The 23,731-nt window shown below is 40.9% G+C and overlaps 1 protein-coding gene across 2 annotated transcripts in view; it reads left to right on the forward strand.

The window, feature by feature from the left end:
* Positions 1–23,731, forward strand: part of STK4 (serine/threonine kinase 4) — a 100,319-nt gene that overhangs the window by 71,050 nt on the left and 5,538 nt on the right. Inside the window, exon 11 of one of the 2 annotated variants that reach the window (XM_023550281.2) lies at positions 7,999–10,268. The exons of the other annotated variant lie outside the window; for it this stretch is intronic. Coding sequence (XP_023406049.1) covers positions 7,999–8,130 — 132 coding nt within the window. The 3' untranslated portion in view covers positions 8,131–10,268. Of the gene's footprint in view, positions 1–7,998; positions 10,269–23,731 lie in introns of those variants that run through there. 2 annotated transcript variants of the gene reach the window in all.

A 23,731-nucleotide genomic window follows, 5' to 3' on the forward strand; every position in this document is an offset into this window, starting at 1 on the left:
CTGGTTCCCGTTCTCAAGGGAAATGCTTTTAGGTTGTCTCCATTTAGAGTGATGTTGGCTGTTGGCTCTGCATAAAAGATGCCCTTTATTATGTAGAGGAATTTTCCTTCAATTCCTATTTTGGTGAGATTTTTTATCATAAATGGGTGTTGGACTTTGTCAAATGCCTTTTCTGCATCAATTGATAAGATCATGTGGTTTTTGTCTTTTGTTTTATTTATGTGGTGGATTACATTAATGGTTTTTCTAATATTAAACCAGCCTTGCATAACCTGGTATAAATCCCACTTGGTCGTGGTGAATTATTTTTTTGATACGTTGTTGAATTCTATTGGCTAGAATTTTGTTGAGGATTTTTGCATCTATGTTCATGAGGGATATAGGTCTGTAATTTTCTTTTTTTGTAATGTCTTTACCTGGTTTTGGTATCAGGGAGATGGTGGCTTCATAGAATGAGTTGGGTAGTATTCCGTCTTTTTCTGTGCTTTGAAATACCTTTAGTAGTAGTGGTGTTAACTCTTCTCTGAAAGTTTGGTAGAACTCTGCAGTGAAGCCATCCGGGCCAGGGCTTTTTTTTGTTGGGAGTTTTTTGATTACCGTTTCAATCTCTTTTTTTGTTATGGGTCTATTTAGTTGTTCTACTTCTGAATGTGTTAGTTTAGGTAGGTAGTGTGTTTCTAGGAATTCATCCATTTCTTCTAAAAAAAAAAACCTGTTGCCATCGAGTCACTTGCAACTCATAGCGACCCTATAGCACCTGGTGGACTCAAACTGCTGACCTTCTGGTTAGCAGCCATAACACTTAACCCCTACGCCACCAAGGTTTCCATCCATTTCTTCTAGGTTTTCAAATTTGTTAGAGTACAATTTTTCATGGTAATCTGATATGATTCTTTTAATTTCAGTTGAGTCTGTTGTAATATCGCCCATCTCATTTCTTATTCGGGTTATTTGCTTCCTCTCCTGTTTTTCTTTTGTCAGTTTGGCCAATGGTTTATCAATTTTGTTAACTTTCAAAGAACCAGCTTTTGGTCTTGTTAATTCAATTGTTTTTCTTTTTTCTATTTCATTTAATTCTGCTCTAATTTTTATCATTTGTTTTCTTCTGGTGGCTGAGAGTTTCTTTTGTTGCTCTCTTTCTATTTGTTCAAGTTGTAGGGATAATTCTTTGATTTTGGCCCCTTTCTTCTTTTTGGATGTGTGCATTTATTGATATAAATTGACCTCTGAGCACTGCTTTAGCTGTGTCCTAAAGGTTCTGATAGGAAGTGTTTTCATTCTCATTGGATTGTATGAAACTCTTTATTCCATCTTTAATGTCTTCTGTAAACCAGTCCTTTTGAGCAGGGTGTTGTTCAGTTTCCAAGTGTTTGATTTCTTTTCTCTGCTTTTTCTGTAATTGATTTCTACTTTTATGGCCTATGGTCAGAGAAGATGCTTTGTAATATTTCAGTGTTTTGGATTCTGCTAAGGCTTGCTTTACGACCTAATATGTGGTCTATTCTAGAGAATGTTCCATGTGTACTAGAAAAGAAAGTATACTTGGCTGCCGTTGGGTGGAATGTTCTGTATATCTCTATGAGGTCAGGTTGGTTGATTGTAGCATTTAGATCTTCCGTGTCTTTATGGAGCTTCTTTCTGGATGTCCTGTCCTTCACTGAAAGTGGCGTGTTGAAATCTCCTGCTGTTATTGTGGAACTGTCTATCTCACTTTTCAGTGCTGTTGGGGTTTGTTTTATGTATCTATAGCCCTGTCATTGGGTGCATAAATATTTAATATGGATATATCTTCCTGGTATATTGTCCCTTTAATCATTCTATAGTGTCCTTCCGTATCCTTTGTGGTGGATTTAATTTTAAAGTCTGTTTTGTCAGAAATTAATACTGTCACTCCTGCTCTTTTTTTATTGTTGTTTGCTTGATACATTTTTTTCCATCCTTTGAGTTTTAGTTTGTTTGTGTCTCTAAGTCTAAGGTGTGTCTCTTGTAGGCAGCATATAGACAGATCGTGTTTTTTAATCCGTTCTGCCACTCTCTGTCTCTTTATTGGTGCATTTAGTCCATTTACATTCAGTGTAATTATAGATAGTTATGAGTTTAGTGCTGTCATTTTGATGTCTTTTTTTGTGTGTTGTTGGCAGTTTCTTTTTCCCACTTAATTTTTTGTGCTGAGTAGTTTATATATTGTCTTTTCCTCTTATTTGTTGTTTCTGATTTTGTATCTGCTGAGTCTCTATTTTTTTGTTGTATTTTATTTTGATAAGTAGGGTAGTTAATCTCCTTTGTGGGTACCTTAACATTTAGCGCTATTTTTCTAAGTTTAAACCTAACTTTTAACACTTTGTATCGCCTTGTCTGCCTCTGCGCATAAAAGATCTATGATTACATTTCTTAGTCCCTCTTTAGTGTTTTAATTTTGTCTTCTGTTACATAATAACATTGCTGTTTCCCTGTTGTGACTGTTTGTTTATCTTGATTTATTTTTGTGATTTCCCTGTCTGGGTTGACATCTATTGCTCTGTCCAGTGTTCTAGTCTTGGGTTGATACCTGATATTATTGATTTTCTAACCAAAGAACTCCCTTTAGTACTTCTTGTAGTTTTGGTTTGGTTTTCATGAATTCCCCACACTTCTGTTTATCTAGAAATGTTTTAATTTCACCATCATATTTGAGAGACAGTTTTGCTGAATATATGATTCTTGGCTGCAATGTTTTTCCTTCAGTGCTTTATGTAAGTCATCCCGTCACCTTCTTGCCTGCATGGTTTCTGCCGAGTAGTCCGAGCTTATGCTTATTGACTGTTCTGTGTAGGTGACTTTTTGTTTACCCCTAGCTGCTCTTAAAAGTCTCTCTTTATCTTTGGTTTTGGCAAGTTTGATTATAATAGGTCTTGGTGACTTTCTTTTAGAATCTACCTTATGTAGAGTTCAATGAGCATCTTGGATAGATATGTTCTCATCTTTCATGATATCAAGGAACTTTTCTTCCAACAGATCTTCAATTCTCTCTGTATTTTGTGTTGTCCCTCCCTGTTCTGGTTCTCTAGTCACTCGTAGGTTATTTCTCTTGATAGAGTCCCACATGATTCTTAAAGTTTCTTCATTTTTAAAAATTCTTTTAACCAATTTTTCTTCAGATATATTGGTGCCAAGTGCTTTATTTTCGAGCTCACCAATTCTGCCTTCCATTTGCTTAGTTCTGCTCCTCTGACTTTCTATTGAGTTGTCTAATTCTGTAATTTTTTGGTAAATCTTCTGAATTACTGATTGCTGTCTCTCTGTGGATTCTTGCAGCTTATGAAATTTTTCATTATGTTTTTGAATAAACTTTTTAATTTCTTCAGCTACTTTGTGTGTTCCTTGGCTTGTTCTGCGTGTTGCCTGATCTCCTTCCTAATTTCGTTCCTGATGTCTTGAAGAGTTCTGTATGTTAATGTTTTTAATTCTGCATCTGGCAATTCCAGGAAGACACCTTCATCCAGAAGATCTGTTGATTCTTTGTTTTGAGAGCTTGTTGAGGCGATCATGGTCTGTTTCTTTATGTGACTTGATATTGACTCTTGTCTCCAAGCCACCTATAAGTTATTGTATTAGTTTATTTTATGTTTGCTTACTGTATCCTAGCTTCATGTTTTATTTTGTTTTGATATGCCCAGATGGGTAACTTGATTATTTTCACCTTTGAACCTCTGATGTCCTGTCACCAGATGGCTAGAGCTGTGATCAGGTATATCAGTCTAAGAGTCCATTCAGTTTTCTTGTATGAATTCAGCTCAGGTGTCCAGGTAGCTGATCATCAAGTGTGTGGTACAGGCCCTGTTCTACAGTCTTAGAGGGGCAGGGGTAATTGGTGTAGGTACCGGTATCTGGTTGCAGCAGGGGGTCACATTCTGAACAAGGCAGGGGGATGAGTACCGTCCCCCAAATGTCTGTGAGGAATGCATCCCTTTTCCCTAGAGTGTACAGGTTCATGGGTTCTGCAGACAGACTGTGGGCACCCAGTGCTTTTGTTTGTAAGGACTGGGAGGTACCAGTTATCCTTGGACCCATGTTGCAGGTGGCTGGGTGACCTGAGTGGAGCCACCAGTCCTTATACCCCGATGTAGGTAGGTGAGGATTGTATTTAATAGGCAAAGTGGTGTCAAGTATCAAACACCCACCTCTTTGCTGCACAGCTAAAACTGTTGCAGTCTGCCAACAAGAGCCAGTTCTCCTGAAATAGGCCCACACAGATCCATGCAGGGGGGAAAGGTATTCAAAGTCCACAGACTGTTTATGCCTGGACAGGAGCCGCTTCTGTCCTGAGCTCCCCCAGTTAGTGGAGTTGTCAGATTATCTTTTCCCCTAATTGTGAATTTATTCCTACACCAAGGCTGGGAGGATGGCTCTGGGTGCTCAACAGTGTCTATCTCAGGCCCAGGGAAATCAACAGCCGCTGAAGCTGGCTTGGGGGGTGGGGGCACAGGAAAATATACACAAGTACTTAGCTTTTGCTGAGAGCGCCATTCTTCTCTGGTTCCGGAGGTGTGAGTAGGCTGTGCAACTGGCTGCTTCTCCCTGAGGAAACTGCAGCCGAACGCTACCACCAGCCTGCCACAGCTGCACCTGGGAATGGCGCCTGAGGGATCCCGGCGATTCAGGTCCGGCAGCTCCTCTCTGCCTCTGAACTGTCTCTCTCTTCCCCTGCTGCTCAGTCTGTTTTCTGACTTTGCCTTTGATGTTCAGGGCTCCTACCTTGTCATAAATATAACTGTTTCACTTGTTTTTTGGGTCTTTGTTGTAAGAGGGATCGCAGGAAGCGTCTGGCTACTCTGCCATCTTGGACCTGCCTCCTCCACACTGATTTTAAGAGTTGTATATATAAATAGTTTATTATATATTATACATAATATACAAGTAGGAGCCCTGGAGGCACAGTGGTTAAGAGCTACGGCTGCCAACCAAAAGGTTAGCAGTTCGAATCTACCAGCCGCTCCTTGGAAACCCTATGGAGCAGTTCTGCTCTGTCCTGTGGGGTTGCAACAAGTTGGAAATGACTCAGTAGCAACAGGTTTTTTTTGTTGTTTTTTTTTTTTAATATAAATATGAAGGAACCCTGGTGGCACAGTGGTTAAGTGACTGAAAGGTCCATGGTTCAGATTACAGCCTTGGAAATCCTATGGGGCAGTTCTACTGTCCTGTGAGATTGCTTTGAGTCAGAATCAACTCAACGGCAATGGGTTTGGTTTGGTTGGGTACATAAATGCAAATATGTATATCAGGTAAGGTTTTGAACCTTTTAACATACATGGTAAAAATATTTTCCATGTTTTAAAGAAAAATTTCGCACATTGTGTCAGAAATTTTTTATTTTTATGTATTTTGATTTATCAGCTTTTCCTTTGTGGTTTCTGGAATTTTATGTCAGGTGTATAAAAGTGTTTTACATCCTGAAATTATAAAAATATTAACCCCTACTTTGTTTTAGAATGTTTATGTGCTTTCTTTTTCGATATTTAATCCATCTAGAGTTTGTCTTGCTGTAAAGAGTAAAGTAGCAACCTAGCTTTATATTTTCTTAAACAGCTAGTTAGTTTTCCTAACAATCAAGGCTTTTTAATACACGTGATGAATATGGATTTACCCAATCTTGGTGGCTTCTAGTATCTTAAAGTTGCCTATATTTACAGATAGAAAGTTGCCGTATCAAACTGAGTTTCAGTATTTTTCTGCTTTTAAAACCTCTAGAAGGGAACTGTGACCAGAACACCGTATTGGTTTTGGCATTAACTTTAATGCATTTTAAATAGGCTGATTCTACAGAATTTGATCCAAAGTACTTCTGTGTTTTGATGCCTTTTTGCCAAGCAAAATTGATTATTTCTAACCATAAGGCCTTCAGTGCTGGACTGAAAAAAGAGTGATGGGGTTCACCTAGGTTGGTCGCAGATTATATAATTGGGCATCAAGTACAGAGCTTTTTATTTTTCTCCTCAGTTTTTTTCTGTTCTCTAGTCTTTTGTTACTGGGGGACTTTTTTTTTTTTTTTGGCAAATTCATATGCTTTCTGTCCAGGTCCTAGTGATTGTATCTTTAAATGCTTTCCTTTTTTTCTTGGAAATTTGATAGCTATCAAGGATCTGTCTCTGAGCGTTATTCCTAGCTTTCTCTTGCACTGTGGACTCTAGCTGTGGATTGAGTTTGTTGTGCTTGTATGTTTTCAACCTCAGTGATGTTCCATTTATCACACAGATTCTCTGTATTGCTTCAATTAGAGCTGCTTTCACTTCCCGTAGTTTGAAATTTTACCTGAGTGTCTTAGTCTCTTGGCAGATTGATCTTTTGTAGTCATATTCTCCTAAATTACCACATTGCCTTCGAAAGTGGATTTTATCATTGATGCTTGTTTTCAGGTGTTCAAGCTTGCAGGTAATGAGGCAGGTTCAGTTATTGTGGTTGAGAGGAAGTATACAGGGTGTTAAAATTGCTGGCGTCATTCTGTTAGGGTTCATATCGCTTCTTCTCTACCTGTCATGTCACCTGGGCAAGGTATGCCACCTGTCTAACCCTCAATTTCTGTCAGATAAGGACAAAAGTCATACCTATGTCATAGAGCTGTTATGAGTATCCAGTGAGATAATGCATGTAAACACTTAATAAATATCACTGTTTTTCTTTTTTCTTAGTGTAGGTTTGTTCTTCTAGGGTGTTGCAATGCCATTTCCCCCTCCCAGTTGTAAAAAGAGTAGATGCCCATTGTAGAAAGTTTAGATGTTGAAGAAAAGCTTACATTAAGAAGAAAATGTCATTATAATTCCACCACCCTCCAGCCACAGTGACTGTTTACGTTCAAGATATTTCCTTCCACTTTCTTATATATTATTTTACACAGCTGAGTTTATTCTGTATGTATAATCTGGTATCTTGATTTTTTTCACCAAATGTATCTTGAACAGTTTTTCACATCATTAAAAGCATTTTAAGTCATCACTTTTAATGGTTACATAGTAGTTCATCATGTTATATTATCTTTTTCTAATTATTATCTTTTTGTTTGGCATTCAGTAGTTTGGAGTTAGGTTGCTTTTAGACCATTCTAACTCATTAAGCCAGGCTTTCTTATTATCATTGAGAGATTTAGGAGTCGAGGCTTCATGTTTGCTTTTTGTTGTTTTTTTGGTCTGTTGAGTGTGTGAATTAAGCCAGGATTTTAAATATCAAACCTTGTGCCTCAGACTTTGCCACCACCTTTCTGGCTTATCTCCAGGCTTGTTTGCTTTTTAACCCTTTTCGAATATGATTTATTAGATTCTGGAGGAGGAGTCCCTCAGTGGTGCACACGGTTACGCTCTGGACTACTAGCCAAAATATTGGCAGATCGAATCCACCCAGAGGCACCTCAGAAGGCAGGCCTGCTTCTAAAAGGTCACAGCCTTGAAAACCCTGTGGGGCAGTTCTACCCTACAGACGTGGGGTCGCCATGCGTTGAAATTGACTTGGCAGCAACTAACAACAACATTATGCTGGGTGAAGAGTCCCTGGGTGGTGCAAACGTTATGTGCTCGGCTGCTAACCAAAAAGTTGGTAGTTAGAGTCCACCTAGAGATGCCTCGGAGGAAAGGCCTGGTGACCTATTTCTGAAAAATCAACCATTGAAAACCTTATGGAGGACAGTTCTACTCTGACAGACGTGGGGTCGCCATGAGTCAGAATTGACTGGAGAGCAACTCGTTATGCTTGAAGAAAGGTGAATGGAGACCACAGGTCTCTGTTCTGGCAGTGCCATGTGAGTGCCCAGGAGCTAGCCAGGGTAAACACCAGCTGCATGTTAATGGATCTTTACTGAGGTAATCATGCTGAGCAGTTTCCTGGTGAGAAGAATATCCCAAATTGTTCTTGACAGGGTACACTATTTTCATTTCAAATTTATTTTTCTGGTATAGCCAGGTTTAAGGTACGTTGGGGCTGAATTCATTTGTACTTTGGAATATAATGAGATCTTGTCCTTTTTACTTTTAGAAAACCAGCCAAGAACAGCAGTCTGAAAAAGAAATATGTATCCAGAATTGCCAGGGAAACCTGCTGTTTAGATATGCTTTCTGGGAAACCACACGGCAAATGAATGTCGTCTTTGTCCCGCAACCACAGTAGCCTGGTTCTGCTGGTGAATCGTGCTAGCTGATTTGAGCTTGGTTTTTAGCTCAGTTTTTGAAATGGCATGGAGGGTAAGACTTAAATTCTTGTGGTTTGCGGCCCCAGGAGGTTGTTTAAAATGATATCAGCCTTTGTGAGCTTGATGTTGCTCTTCATTTCCTTTGGTTGATTCTGCTTGATCCGTGGCTGCTTGGCAGCCTTCTCTGGAGTTCACTCTTCATGGCTAATTATTCCCTGGTGTTAAAATATAGGGTGATTTTTTTTATCTCAACACAGCCAATGAGCTGCATCCAGACTGTGGGTTTTGCGAATCTTGGTAGAGGCAGTGTGAATAGTGGCAAGAAATAATTTAGATCTGGATGGCTTAGAACAGAAGTTCAGAAAGAAATCCTAAAAACTGCAAACAAGTAATCTGGGCACCGTGGGCCCTAGGACTATGCCGGGGTCACTTCTGTGTGGCTTAACTGGAAGCACAGCTGACAAATGGGCATATATCTTGAATTCCCAGAAGCCATTGTCTCTCTCAATAAGCTTCTCCAGTGCTCTGTGAGTCAGAGAATTACAGGCTTTCCGGATGAAAGGGGCTTCAAAGGGCATGGGTTCCAGATCCTAGCTGCTAGTCCGTAACTAGTGGCATTGTCCAATGTTCTCCTGACCAACTCTGGTCGTTTCTGAGAAGAAGACAGAATTCCAGAAGTAGGGATGTAGTCCATACCATTCCTCAAAAGTTCTGCCTGATGACATTGTTTTTTTATTTCAGCCAAAATTTATCCCCAAGGAAATTCTGTCATGGGTTTATTTTGATTATTTCTCACAGAGACCTTACGGAAGGTTAGTTGGGATTATCTGGATTTTCCATTTTACAGATGGAGAAAGCCAGTCTCTTGCCCCTAACCACTTACTATTATGGTAACTCACCAGCCTTACTCTAACTCATAGCTACTAAGGCAGGCAACTACAGCAGAACCTGTGAGAGCCAGAACTTGACAGGACTGCCTTGTTTTTCAAGGTCTTGCAAGTTTTCCACCTTTCCACTTTGACAGTCTTACTACTTTTCTGTCACTTGTTTTAGTGGAAAATATTTGACTTTTCCTTCTCTGACAGGTTTCCACCTTACACAGGCTCTGGCTTTTACACGTTTTACTTTATGTCTTGGGTGTTCTCTGTTTTCCTATGTTGCACACCATATGGGCTTTAGTGGTGCCAGTGTCCTTCATTCTTTCTGTATATTTGAGATAATGAGTGTGAAAGCACCTAACGAATAGTAGATGTAGGGTGATACTTTCTTTAAAAGTACAGACTCTAGAGTCAGCTAGAACCACACTCCATGCTGGTCTCTGCCGCTTGCTGACTGTGCAGTCTCAGACAATTCTGTAATCCTTCTAAGCCTCAACTCCCCTTCTATAGAATGGGGTTAATAATCACAACTACAAAATTTAGTGATGATCAAATGAGGTAATGCATATAAAGCACACAAGTAGTGACTGGCTAATAATGAACAGTTAATACATGTTTTAAAAATAATTGCCTTTTATCATTGTTATTGTTACTATTATCATTACACAACAAGGTCCTTAAATCCTGCCTCTCGCCAAGGCCACACGGGCAGGGCTTCTGTTCACCCTTCTGTCCTAACTCTCTTTGTTGTCTTTCTGCTGTTCATTTAATGAGCTTTACTGGAATAACAATGTTAGCGTCCTGAGAAAGGAGGGAGCATACACACAATGGTTCTTTCCCTTGGGATTGCTCCCTCTTTCACAGGAGGAAGTTTCTGGTTATCTCAGTAGTCTGCCAAATTGCCAGAACTGGAAGTTGGGAGTTAATTGTTTTTCTGCTTGTGGGGAAAGTGCCTTTGCTGAATAACATCATGGTTGGCTTTGTTTTCAAAGATTGTTTCATCCCGCGTGACTCTGTTATTTGAGTCCGTGTTTTAAACAATCTTGCTCGTCTTACTTTGTCCTTGGGGTCCAGATTTCTGTCCTTGGATTTTTTTGGTTTCATTCCAGATTAATCTAGTCTCTTCCCCTCCCACACCTCCCCCCACTTGGCTTTCATCTAAGTTTTCAGATTTATTGGCATGAAGTTTTGCATTTTTAAATTTGCTGTATCTACTATAAAAAAAAAAGTTATATCTTGCTTTTCATTCCGTGTGTGTATATATATATATATATATATATATAAATACAGTATTTTCAGTGAAAGTTTACTGATAATTTCTGTATACGTGGTTCAGTGACATTAGTTACATTTTCCACAGTGTGTCAGCACTCTCTTTAGTTGCATTCTGGTTGTTCTATTTCCAGGGCTCTTAGTTCCCTGCCCCCTTATCTTCTTTTTTTTCTTTATCAAACTAATCGGAGGTTTTCTATTTTATTCAGTCATTTTAAAGAACCAACTTTTAGTTTTGTTGATCCTTGCTATTGAGTGTTAGCTTTTGAAGTCATTAATTTCTGTTCTTGCCTTTATAATTTTCTTCTTTATACTGTCTATGGATTTATCTATTTATTTATTTTTCCTTTTTCATCTGGAGAGTTAAGCTTATTAATTTTCGGTCATTCATCTTTTCTAATATATGCATTTAAGGCTATAAAATTCCCTTTAAATATTATGTTAGCTACCTTCCACAATATTTGATAGGATTGTTATTTTTTAAAGTCAGGTTTATTGAGGTTTAGTGAGTGTACAGTTTGATGGGTTTTGACAAAGGCACACGTGTGTACACGACACCATGATCAAGATATGGAACATTTCTGTCACCCCCCCCAGAAATTTCCTCATGCCCTATTTTTTGTCCCTGTAGTTTTGATTTCTTTTAGATGCCATATGAATGGAAGCATACCGTGTATAGTTCTCCATGTTTGGCTTCTTTCACCGAGCATGCTGTTTTGAGATCCACCCATGTTGTTTCATCTATCTGGGTTTGTGCCTTTTATTGCTGAGTGGTTTCAGTTGTGTGGATATAGTATAATTCGTTCATCTATTTACCATTAAGATAGTTACTGTGAAAGAAAATGAGAGTATTTTAATTCTGCACTTAGCCTGTAAGTACATGTACCAGACAGCTCTGGATCTGAAGTTACTTTGGCATGTTTCAAATTTAAAGTTTGATTTGGGGTTTGGCATTTGGGAAGTTTTTCCTTTAGTGGGCCAGCATATGCCCATATGTACTCACTTTGTACCCTGTAGTAATCTGGGTTCAAGCAGGAGACAGAAACCACACAGTAAGTTAAAGAGGAGAAATTTAATATAAAGCATTGCTAACTATGATAAAAGAGCAACTATAGGATATTAGGAAACTTTATATGATACCTTTGAGTTCAGGGAGAGTACCCAAAGAAGGACAGACTTGCCAGGGTTTTAGACCTTATTGAAAGAGGTGTGGTTCAGCTGTGGAATAGCAGAAACATTTGCTGGTTTGGCTAGCCCAAAGCTGGACCAGTCTCTGGGGTGCAGTCCCCCAGAGTTCAGGCAGGGAACAGGCAGTCAGCATCTGGGGGCCTGGGTGTGCATTACGGGTCTGGGCACTGGCAGGGGCAGGAGGCCTTCAGAATGTATAGGGCCCACGGGGGCACAGGGAGCTTAAAGAGGGAGTGCCAGCTTGCGTGTGACCCACCAGGCCACAGGCGGCCATGTGCAAGTGGTGCCAGAGCTTACAGAGAGAGTCCAGACCCTGGTGTAGGGCAGGAGGCTTTCAGAGCATGTGGGCCAAGGTGGGGCTCTGTGTCACAGCCAAGAGGTCCTGACCAGGCTGAGGCTACAAGGTCACATAGAAGGCAGTGGCTGAGCTGCTCCACCAGCTGTCCTCATACCCACACTGCCAAGCCCCCTTTCCCCCTGTACTGTCCTTCCAGCCTCTTTATTGAGAAAGCTTAACAGCATGTACTCCAAAGGAGACGTGCTCAAAGGAATTCCTATGTGTATCACAGAGGGTATGTAGAGGGTGCGTGTGGAGCTGAGAGCCAGTAAATTGATAACTGATAGGCTCTCCCTGTTCTCTTGAGGAGGAATACTATCAAGTCAAAAGCAGTAACAAGCATATGCTTGTGCTGTTAATAATCAGCCTCTTGATGAGGGGAAAAGGGTTTATGAAAGTTACAACTTACATAGTTTCAGGTTTATAGACATGTAAACATTACATTCTAGACCTTCCCGTGGGACCTGTCTGTGATATGTACACTTACGGTGTTATTACTGTTCTCCCCTCTCCCCGCCATTATACATTCCAGGTTGTACGTCAGATCCCAGATGGGGAACAGTTTCTTTCTTTCTTCCAGATGCTTGTTCACTTGAAGAAAACACTTAGGATGCAAATGTTAGACTAGTTTCATACCAGAAGGGCTGAGCATAAATGAGCTTACTGCTATGAAAATGATGAGCAAGCTTTCTGAATCGTAAAATTAAGACACGTGGTCTTTACAAAGAATATTTTCTGGTTTGTGAATTTATAGACATTTGAAAAGTATTACCAAGGCATAAATTAGGTCACATTTTGTTATCTGTAACAAATACTTATTGAAAAGAATCTAATTTCATGAAATAAGGATATCCCAAAGTATCTGGGACATATGTGTATTAATGCTTTTATAGAATAAGGAATGAAACCATCTTTTTCAGTCTTAAATCAGAAAAATGAAGGAATAAGATAGAAATTCCTAGCATATATGGGGTGTGGCAGATTTGATAGTCTTGAGTGTGTACAGACACACACACCTCTATCTAGACCTCATTTATGTTCTTGACACTTCAGGGGGTTCACATCCCAAGACTTGATTATGGCTGTTGCAGAGAGATTGCTGACGTGCCTTGCAGGTTGTAAAAACTGCGTGGAGGCAGCGCCTGACCTCCTCTAACTTAACAAGGGAGAAGAAGAATCCACATCAATAGCCTAAGGCCAATTCCTATGAGGCAGAGGTCAGACATACCTCCTCTCTCCGCCATCTTTACCAATTTGGACACCATCCCTCCCTCTCATGGCTCTCTCTACTTCTCTGCTGCATTTGATAATTCATGGCAGTGGTCACATAGAACTCACAGAGTTCTGTTAGGGAAGTTTATTAGGGCTTATTAGGGAAGTTAAAGGTTATAGTTCAGGCTCAGGAACACTCAGGATATAGTTCTTCTATTAGGACAACCTCTTTTTAGCTGTGCTCCCAGGAATACTTCTCTCTGGCCCTAGGCCGTTGACCTGCCCAGGCAAATGTTAAAAAGCTCTTTTAGCCCCTGCCAATAAGTGCTCAGAGGCACCCCACTCTACCAGTAAGCCTTGGCCCAAACGTACTCAGCTTTCTTGCTCCATGGGCCGAGAAGCCCACTGCACGGTGCCGTTTCTCTGCCACCACTCTTCACCATCTTCAGGGTTACAGTTCGCTCTCTGTCTCATGGGTCTAGGAGCCTCTCAGTGCAGAGATTACGGGTCCAAAAGACGTGCTTTCTCCTTCTGGCTGTTCTTCCTTGGTGATGATGGGATCCCCTCTCTGCTCTGGAATTGTCTTTTAAGGCAAAATGGACCAATGCCCTTGGTGGGCCCCAGTTATCGTATTTGCACAGTCCACCCAGTCACTTGGGTGGGAGTTACAAGACCATGGCGAGAAAGGCCATGCAAAAGCAATCCATTGCACCGCACAGGTAAGCTGGCTGTGTACTTTTGTTTCAGAGTTCTTTTTTCTCATAGGATTGCTGGAGAGAATATGTCTTTTTGAATAAGAATATGTCTTATTCAGGTTGAGAATCTCTGACCCTTCATTGCATTGGAGTGCCAGGCAGTCACAGGCCTTACAGGGGTTTAAATGCTTTTCAGAAATTGAGTGTCATTTACTTACAAGTTTTCCCACTTTAAGAAGGCCCAAGTTGTAAAAATCCAGACCTATAAAGTAGCTTGCTCAGAGTGCGTTTATTTGCATTCTTGACTAGTTTTCTGGAAACATTTTGTTCTTTTAATGTGTTCAAAATTGGATCCTATTTAGTCTGAAGATACTTTTTAGGGATACATCTGTTAAAGTGAGATCAGTTTGCATATTAGCTTTCAGATTATGCTTGGGATTCTTGGGGCTTCTTTTATTTGGCAGGAAGAGAGGAAAATATCCTGGCCTCTCTGCTGTTTTGGAAATTTCCAGCCCAGGAAGTATACAGAGGCACAGCTTGCAGGGATTCTTACGTGATTAGCTAGCTCTTTACCTGAATTATTAAGCTACATTAAAACAGCCCCTTGGTGCAGTATGTGTTTTAGGGTTTCACATTTTCTGAAAGATCGATATCCCTGTAAGAATGATGATACTCTTGATGTCCCTTTAGTGCTTTCAAATATTCGGATCGTCATATTCAGCCCTATTCTTGTACAGCACCTCCTTCGGGCATTCACAGTTCTCCTAGGAGGTTTAACGTGTGTACTAACATCCGGAAAGTGTTCCATTCACAGTTTGGCTTCTTAAATGTGAAATTTAAGCACCAATTTAGAGCTACTCTAAAATAGAGTTTTTCTTAAAGGGTAGTCCTGATCAACCAGAATTAGAGTGGATTTTTACATCCATTTTTCCTTTAACTTTATTGCAATTGCCACATTGCTGTTCATTTTCATTTTGGCATGCATGGGTCGATCTTGAGTAATTGACATAACCTTATTTAACGAACTTATATTATCCTCTTAGGCTTATGTATCGATTATATCCTTTCAAAGCTTCTGAAAAGCTCAGCATCTTACTAGCAATTGAGGGAACCCTGTAAAAAAAGTCAGTATCATTCTCAAGTAAAGGCTTAAAGATGAAGGATATATCCTTTATAAAATATTTATTGAAAACTCCATCTGCTGGCCTGACTCTCTGAAGATGTATAAAACATAGTCCCTGTTCTGAAATAGCTCCCACTTTAGTAAAAGGAAAAAATAGTGAGAGCAAGAGAGGAGCTGGAGCTGGAGCTGAGCTGGAAGGTGGAATAGGTATTCCCAAAGCAGAAGACAGAGTTCTATTCAGCAGCAGCTTGGAGGTGTGAAAAAACATGGCACCTGGAGGAATTTTGAGCCATTATTAGTAACAGTGACAACTGAGCTCGTAAATCTTTTCATTTACCTAAGTTTAATCTATCTTTACTAGTTCCCTGTACTCAATGTGTCATAGTTACTTGGAATAAAATTTTTGCATTTCATTTTTAAAAAATTCTGCAGTTCAGACTTCTCCAGAAATTAGAGTGATGATCCCTTTTTTGCACTATAACTGTATAAAAAGGTAAGGTCCTTCTCTCAGAGACTTTGACCGCTTCTTTCAACTCCTGTAGCACCTTTTGCCTTGATGAGATTGGTTTGGGCTTTTTTTTTATCCTAACTGGACTACTCTGGGATCTTGGGAAAATTCCTGTGTCCTTTTGAGCCTCAGTTTCTGCCTCTGTAAAATGGAATAATGCTACTTATTTCATGGACTGCTGTGAAGATTACATGAGATAATGTCTCATACTGTAGCTTGTTTTCATGATTTATCTCCCTCATTTCACTTCTAGTGGGAAGGGATCCTGCTATATTCCTTCCATCCCATACCCACCCATACTCAGCCACACCTCTCTGTCATCCTAAGCTCTGCCCCAGTCCAGGCTACACAAGTGTCTGACACAGAGCAGGCGCTTGCTGCATCTTTATAATTAATGATAAAATGCTAGGTGTTAGGAATGCAGTGTCTTTGGGATCCATGACCTTTTGCATTTGGGAAGATGGAAGTTCCTTGTGGATTATTGCTGTTGAGAGCCAGAGTCATGAGGGTAGGAAAACATCTGGGTTTGGTCAAAACTTTAATACCTTTTTGGCCAAAGGCCATTCTGAAAACTCTCAGAACAAAACAAAACAAACAAACAAACAACACAGGTACATTATGACTTTCAGAATAAGTTGTGAAAGATTATGCTGGAACAGAGTTGGAGTAAATTCTAAGCATACAAAAGTACTACTTTAAAAATTAATTTTGTCATGTAAATTTAAGAATGATCCTCAACAAACCACAACTAACGGTATACAAATGATACTTTATAGTAAAACCTCATTATTTAAAAAAAAAAAACCTTTTGCCTTTTATGTTTTTAGTCATACCATTTATCAAATCGTATCCCTTATTTACACGCACACACACACGCACAGTATATGTATTGAAACCTCCCTAGGTATGAGGCTATGTGGACACAGTCTCCAGGTTGCTTGAGCCCAGCCTTCTGATCCAGGTTAGAGCCTTGTCATTACACCATGCCTGGAACTAAGTTTCTGTGTTTTACCCAGGCCTAAGGTCAACATTTCATTCAAGTCTTCTGGGTCAATATTTTGTACATGCAGTCATGTTTTCTTTGGTTGCAAGTCTGATGACAGAGGAATTCCATGTGTTGATTTGAAGTAACAAATCCAAAAGGAGATCAAAGTAATCGTTAACCGGTAATAGTTTGGCTACCCAAAAGGGAATCAAAGTGACCGTTAACTGAGAATAGTTTGGCTACTTTTCCTCCCTCTTGGAGAAGCATTAGGAAGATGTTACTGGGGTCTGAGGGAAGCATAATTTGGCATGACCATAATTTGAATCAGAGGAAATTTCTCATTAAAATTCTCACAGGCTTTAAGGAACAAAATCTTTTGAAATGGAATGATCTGGTGTTTACTTAATCTACACAAGTTGTTTTTCGCTGTATCAGCTTCCTGGCTTTTCAACTTGGCTGTCTTCTCACTCATCTGCTGCAAATGACTGCATCACCTGAAAATCTGACCTTACTAGAGTCACCTCTCCCCAAACTAGAATCCATCCCTAGGTAGAGACAAGTTCACATCAAGAAAGGTAAACATGTGTCTCTGGTGGAGCTAAATCAATGCCCTAGATGCCTTTTGACTGACATTTTTGTGTTTACTTTATAGTAGATGGTGCTGAAGTGTAGAATGGCACATTGATGGCTTGATTTGACTTTTTAGCTTCTATCAAGCTTCCCTGTAATCTTGGTAAATTCCAAGGGTGTGTTCTTTCCTCATTCTTGGCCACAGTAAAACATCACCTGTGACACGCTTTGGCCTGACTCGCCTGTCAAAGAACGGATGATGCGTTTGAGAAATCCTGTTTGTGCCGTTGGAGGCAGGATTGTGCGTGCTCAGGTACAGTAGGTATGGCATGAAAGCTTTTCTTTAAAAGCTTTGGAAAGTCTTTGATGGTTTTATAGGGATATCACATTACACCATTGCTCAGTAGACTTCTGAGGTGAGAGTTTTTCGCAGCATTGGAACAAAATTTTGAACTAGGTCTAAACCTTGTACCTTGGGTATGAACCAGAGCTGCTCGTTACTGTGGGCAGTGAAGTAGGCAGCATCAGAGGCAGGGGAAGCTCTGCTCTGCGTTCTCATGTGCTTAGTTCAGCTTCACTCCGCTGACTCAAGATAGGCTCATTGTCAGTGTAATTCCTGTGAATTATCTCTTGTGATGAAATATCAGCTGGATCTTCTCAGTTGGTCTTTGGGGCCAGTTACGCAACTGACACTGACATGGTGTGATCCAAAACTTCCGAGTTGCTGAGGCTACTTGAGAAGAAGTCAGTTCCCATTAGTCTCCCGTATTCGTACCAATGTAGGGAGTCTGAGGATTTGGGTGTGGTTTGCCCTAGAGGGAACAAGGCCAGTTCGTCTGCTTTGGGTTCCTCACAGAGTTCACTAAGAAACCTCACTAGTGTGTGTTGTGTGTTCTGTACCATATTGTGAGCTCATCCAGTGCAGTTCTTACAGCAACAGCAGCTGCTGCAGTAAAACCTATGAAAGCCAGGACCTGGGTGAGGCAGAAACCTGTCAGAGAAGAGAAACTCAAATATTTTCCACTAAACCGAGCCACAGAGAAGTGGTAAGATTGCACCCTGTCAAAGATGAAAAACTTGTGAGACCTGGAAAAACAAGGTATTCCGGCCACGTTTCGGCTCTCACAGATTTCACTGTATTTATATCACTTATTTACTCCATTTTCCGAAAAAGTATTTAAGGTGGTAGCTTCCATTGATCCAGTGCTTTCTGTGCTCACCAGATACTATGTTATATGTTTTACTAATATCTCGAAACTTCACACTATTGTCCTCTATTGAATAGATGAGAAAACTGAGGCACATATTGGGTAACTTGTCCACAGGCATCCTGCTCCCTGGGACAGAGCTCCTGTGAGAACCCAGGTCCATCTGACTCAAAGCCAGCGCTCTTGCCCATAAACCCAGTTGGTTCTCTGAAGGTATTGTCCTCTGTTTTCACGTTACCCAACGTTGCCCCACACTGTTGTAGGCCTAAGGTAGCTGCCAGCGAAGTTGCCCCACACTGTTGTAGGCCTAATGTAGCTGCCAGCGAAGTTGTATCCATTTGATTTAAGTTGTGTTCAGCAACCTGCGATTGAGTTGCTGCACCTCAGCAGCAGCGTCGTCCATGGAGTAGGCAGTGAAGTAGGCAGCATCATCCCCATTTTACAGATGAGGAAACTAAATCCCGGACAGGTCAGGTCACTAGGCACTGCTAATGGTGGCATTTTTTAATGTGAAGACCACCTGACGTATTTAACGTGTCAGCTAAATTCTTAGTTCTTCCAGGCTTCCCATGTTTTACACTAACGCAGCCTCATTTCCAGAAATCCTTCAAGTTATGGTTACAGTCTCTTCCAGTTACTTGCCATATCACTTTGGACAAATTGCTTGCCTGTTCTTATCGTCACTGACCTCATCTGTAAAATGAGGATAAGAATAGTACCTACCTAACAGAGATATTGTGTGGAGTCAATGGAATATTGCCAGTAAAATGCCTAGCTCGGTGCCTAACACACGGCAGATGCTCAAGTAATTAATATATTTCTTCCATGTCTGTGTGTTGAATCCAGTAGTAAGGTGGACTAAAAAATGTGTACTTCAAGATACAACACATTTCCAAAGACCACATCTTTTAAGAGCGATCCCACCTGCACGTATGTCGCCGCCTTTACTTGCGCAGACCTCGGTAGGAATTGTCGTCACGCTGGGTAAAAGGCTGTGGTGAGTCAGGTCTCAGTGTCCATGAGACAATGGTGATTGAGTGCAGCTGCAAGACAGCAGTGCTGTCTTTCGGACTCAGAGCCCAGGCTCTTCCATTTACCCAAGACTGACGTGTTGACTAACTTCTAAGTGGTCAGGAAATTCTAAATCACCATCATTAAGAGGCTTATTTTAGTTTCTCCTTCCTACTGTGACCTATCCCTGCGCTTGATCCATCCTGTAGCATAACTGACCTTCAGCAATAAGCCTCGAGCTCTGGGGTAGGCATTCATTTCTTCATGTCTGGACGGTCATGTCTCTTATTCTTTTGATTATTTCATTTCTTCCAAAGCACATTTCCTGTAGTAGAAGTTCTTTTTTGTCCAAATGAAGAATTAAAATGGACATGCCCTTTACAGAAGATTACAGTCCCAGCATTGGACACCTGCTTCCTGGCAGTTAATACAACATTCTTCGATTTCAAAAGAATATTGAGAGGCATCGCCTTTGTAAGCTTATAAGCTCCTTGAGGGCAGAGCTCGCTCTTACATCACACTCCATCCTCTCAACACTGAACCCGACCCTTGTTGTACATGGTGGTGCTTTTAGTGTAACTTGCTCTGTTCAGTGACTTTCATTATTGTTTGCCCCAAAATGAAGGGTAACTTACTCATTCCTTTAACTGGTATTATGCTTAGCTTAGTGAACAAGACAGACAAGGTCACTGCCTTCCTAGTAAGAGACAGACACAAAACAAGAAAAAGGCAATACATAAACTTAATTACAAGGTGCTTTTTTTTTTTTTTGGTTGGAGAATAATGGTGAGGAAGTGACCTTTCTAGATAAGATGGTCACAGGAGGTTTGTTCACCTTCTCTGAGGTTTTGACATCTGAGCTAAGACCTAAAGGATAAGGACAGAATGGGAGGAGCCATCCGGGCAGAAGGATCATTAACTGCGTAGGCCCGGAAAGAGTGTCCTGTTTGAGGATCTGAAATAAAGTGTGGTTAGAGGGTCGTGAGCAAAGGGGAAAGTGGTAGGTAATGAAGTTGGAGGGGGAGCCAGGGCCTTTGTAGCCCCTGGAGTGTTGTTTGGATTTTATTCTGAGTGCAGTAGGAAACATAAGGGCAATGTGACCAGGTTCATCATATAACTTTAATTCTGCTTGTTGCTGAGAGATGATGCTGGCCTGGACTGAGGGGTTGGAGGTGGAGATGGAAAGAAGTGGTGGATCTGAGTTATACCAGTGTGTTTCAGAGCTTAGATCCATAGGCCTGCTGAAGGATTGGGTGTGGGCAGGGGCCTGGTGAGGGGAAGGAAGAGTTGGGGATGATTTCGAGCACCTGGGAGGATGGTGGTATCATTCCTGAGATGGGGAAGTCTGGGAAATAGGGAGAAGAGGTTTGGGGATAAAGGAGGCTAGGAATCAAGAGTTTTGCTTTAGATGTGTTGAGTTGCAGGCTGCCATGAAATAATCAGGATCCAAGATAACCAACAGGATTTGATCTGGAGAATTCAGAGGAGACTTGCGGTCTGGTCTAGAAATGTGCGAGTCACCTCACAGAGAGGGATGAGATGCTAAATGGTGAGATCTTCTTTACCTAATGAGAACAGCTCAAGCGGCCTATATGGCTGGTTTAAGAACTTGCTCCTCCAGGATGCTGGCCACAACAAAACAGTAGAACCACAGTTATGTTATTGCTTGCAGGAGATCCATTTGAAATTTATTTATGCCACCCAGGGCCAGGAAAGTGAAATTTGGTACTTGGCGCCATAACACCATTCTCTGAGCTTGTTTTTCAGAAAAATCCATATCAGGATGGTGTGACCGAGTCATCCACAGTGACTGGCTGGCTGCGTCCTTATAGGTCAGGTGTAACTTAAGCCCCAGAGGCTGCAGGGCACATAAATTAGTCTGAAGGTGGCTGAGATAAAGCAAGGGTGTTTGTTTTTGCCTTCAGATCAGAATCAAGGGCAACAACCTAGAACTTGGAAACCTAGAAGAAGCTTGCGGCTAGAGACAGGCAGCAGTTATTTGTGAGAATTTTGATGACAGAAGAACAAAAAAAGGAAAGTGTAGAATCATGCTTCTCAAACTTGAGGATGTATAAGTTAACACCTGAATAGCGTCTTTAAAATGCCAAATCCTATACCTCACCTCCCAGAATCTGATCAAGTAACTGGGTAGGGGCTCAGAAATCTGTATTTTTAACCAGTGATTCTAATGTCGGTGATCCATTCTCCATGCAGGAGAAACATTGAGTCTGGAAAGACCTAGGAGAGGCAGCCCTCTCTTTTACAAACGGGGAAATTGAGGCCTAGGGAGGAGCAGGGACTTAGCCGAAGTTAGGGAGCAAGTTCTTCATTTTGCATTTTACTCTTCACCCTAATGGATGGATAAAAGCAGGTCTCCCCTCTGAAATCCTGACTCCCCTTCCTTTACCCCATTTTTTCTTTCTTTTTTCCCCCATAGCATATATCACCTTCTAGTGTAAGAATTTTTGGGGAGGAGGGGTTTAGAATTTTTTTGGGGGGGGGTTTAATGTAAGAATAGTCTGCTAAGTCACTGTGTTCATTCATTTATTTATTTTTGTCCATCTTTCTCCACTAAAATGTAAGCTTCACAGGGCAGTGATTTTTTTTTTAATTGTTATTATGTTTTTTGTTTTGTTTTTTTCACCGAAGTATCTTTTGTGCCTTGAGCAGTGCCTGGTCCATAGTAGGTGATCAGTAAATATTTGAAGGTTGATAGCTAAAGGGTATGAGTTTTCTTTCTGAGGTCATAAAAACATTCTAAAATTGACTATAGTGATGGTTACACATATCTGTGAATATACTAAAAACTATTGAGTTGTATACTTCAAATAGGTGAATTATATGGTTCTATTTTTATCTCAATAAAGCTGTTAAAAATAAATATTTCATAAATGGTTGAATGGCTGGGTGGATGAAAAGTATTTTGTTAAAACTGACTAACAATAAATAAGGGACGTTGTGGGAAAGTGCCAGCTCTTCAGCAGTGCTAACAGGAAATAGAATATTTTCTTTTTCACTTATCTGATTCTAGCTTGGGTCAGAGCTTACAGGAACAGCTTGTTTATGGAAGATTACAATTAGAGACCTTCCAATGATATTAATTACAGCAACAATAATATCGATGATAGCTGCCATTTATGGGCTGTGTGTTACCTGCCAAACACATCCCATGAAATTCCCTGTGAAGTTCCGGGTTAGGAACTTCATACCCATTATCTCATCTAATCCTTATTACAACCCAAGGATGAAGGAACTAGTAATGTCTCTTTTCTAGATGAGGAAACTGAGGTGCAAGAGGAGAAGTAACTTGTCTAAGGTTGCACAGCAAGTATGGATCTAGGATTTATGATCCCAAAGATTAAGTTCTTTGTCTCTGGTAACATTTATTTCTGAGTTTGGGGTATTCCGTCTTTGGAGAAGGAATTGAAAAAGCTAAAGACTAGGCAAGCATCACTCTTTGGGGTGTCACTGGGCCAAGAACACCAACCTCCATGGTGGTATAAGACCATAGACTGGAAAGAAAGATGTGTTTTTTGCAGCCCAACTTGCCAGCATTTCCCCACACTCTCGAGTCTTTCCATGCTGACATTACAAAGAACCTTTCGTCTTGAACTGTTAGGCTTTTCTCACTTCTCAGTCAACCTCTCTGGAGCAGGCCAAGGAAAATTTCTGTGGGGACAGGTCACTGAACCACATTTCTAGAGAGTCCACTGTAGCCCTTCACACTTAGCTTACATCCCAACCTTCCGAAAGGGAAGGGTGCACAGAAAGAGGCTCCTTCACCCACCTTTCTGTACCCACTTCCCTGTTGAGGCCTCAGGAAGGGGTTGAGGGAGATGATGGTTTTATAAATGTGGACACAACAGATCCCTTGTAAGACTTGGGCTAGCCTTTGAGTTCTAGAAACACTGTATCTATTAAACTGGTTGTGAGCTCACAAAATAAATTGTCACCACCTGCTGTGCATAACATTGGCATTCATTCCCACCCCCCACCCTGCCAGCAAGGACTGGCCCTGCTTTGAGTCAGTAAACACTCCATACATACAGCACCAAAGCCTCCCGTCCAACAGCTGCAGACCCCGGTCAAGTGCAGGCCTACTCCTGGGCTTTGGTGAAGACAAAGGGTTCTGACAGCCACTGCCATTTTTAAAGCACACAGTGCACCAGGCACTGTGCTAAGAACTTTATGGCCATGGTCTCATTTAATTCTTATAGCAAACATGGTATCCCACATCTGTAGATAAGGAAGGCCTGGAGACATTGGTAATTGGCCAGACTCTCATTGCATCTGCAGGAGCAGAGAGCCATGTTGTAAACATAGGTTGAGTTGGTTCTAAAGCCTGTGCTTTGCTTTTCTGCTCTACTGCGGTAATGGTTAAAAGCATGGACTCTGGAGCCACAGTGCTTGGATTTGAACCTTGACTCTGCCACTTACTGGCTGTGAGACCTTGGGCAAATTAGCTACCACCCTCTTCTTTGACTTCATCTTTAACATGTGGTTAATAATGTACTGAAATCGTAGAGTTGTTGAGTATTAAATAAATCAATGTACGTAAAGCACTTAGTATCTGGCTCATAGAAAACACTGCT

Source organism: Loxodonta africana, chromosome 24 (genome assembly GCF_030014295.1).
Source record: "Loxodonta africana isolate mLoxAfr1 chromosome 24, mLoxAfr1.hap2, whole genome shotgun sequence".
In the NCBI taxonomy this organism is placed as follows: Eukaryota; Metazoa; Chordata; class Mammalia; order Proboscidea; family Elephantidae; genus Loxodonta; species Loxodonta africana.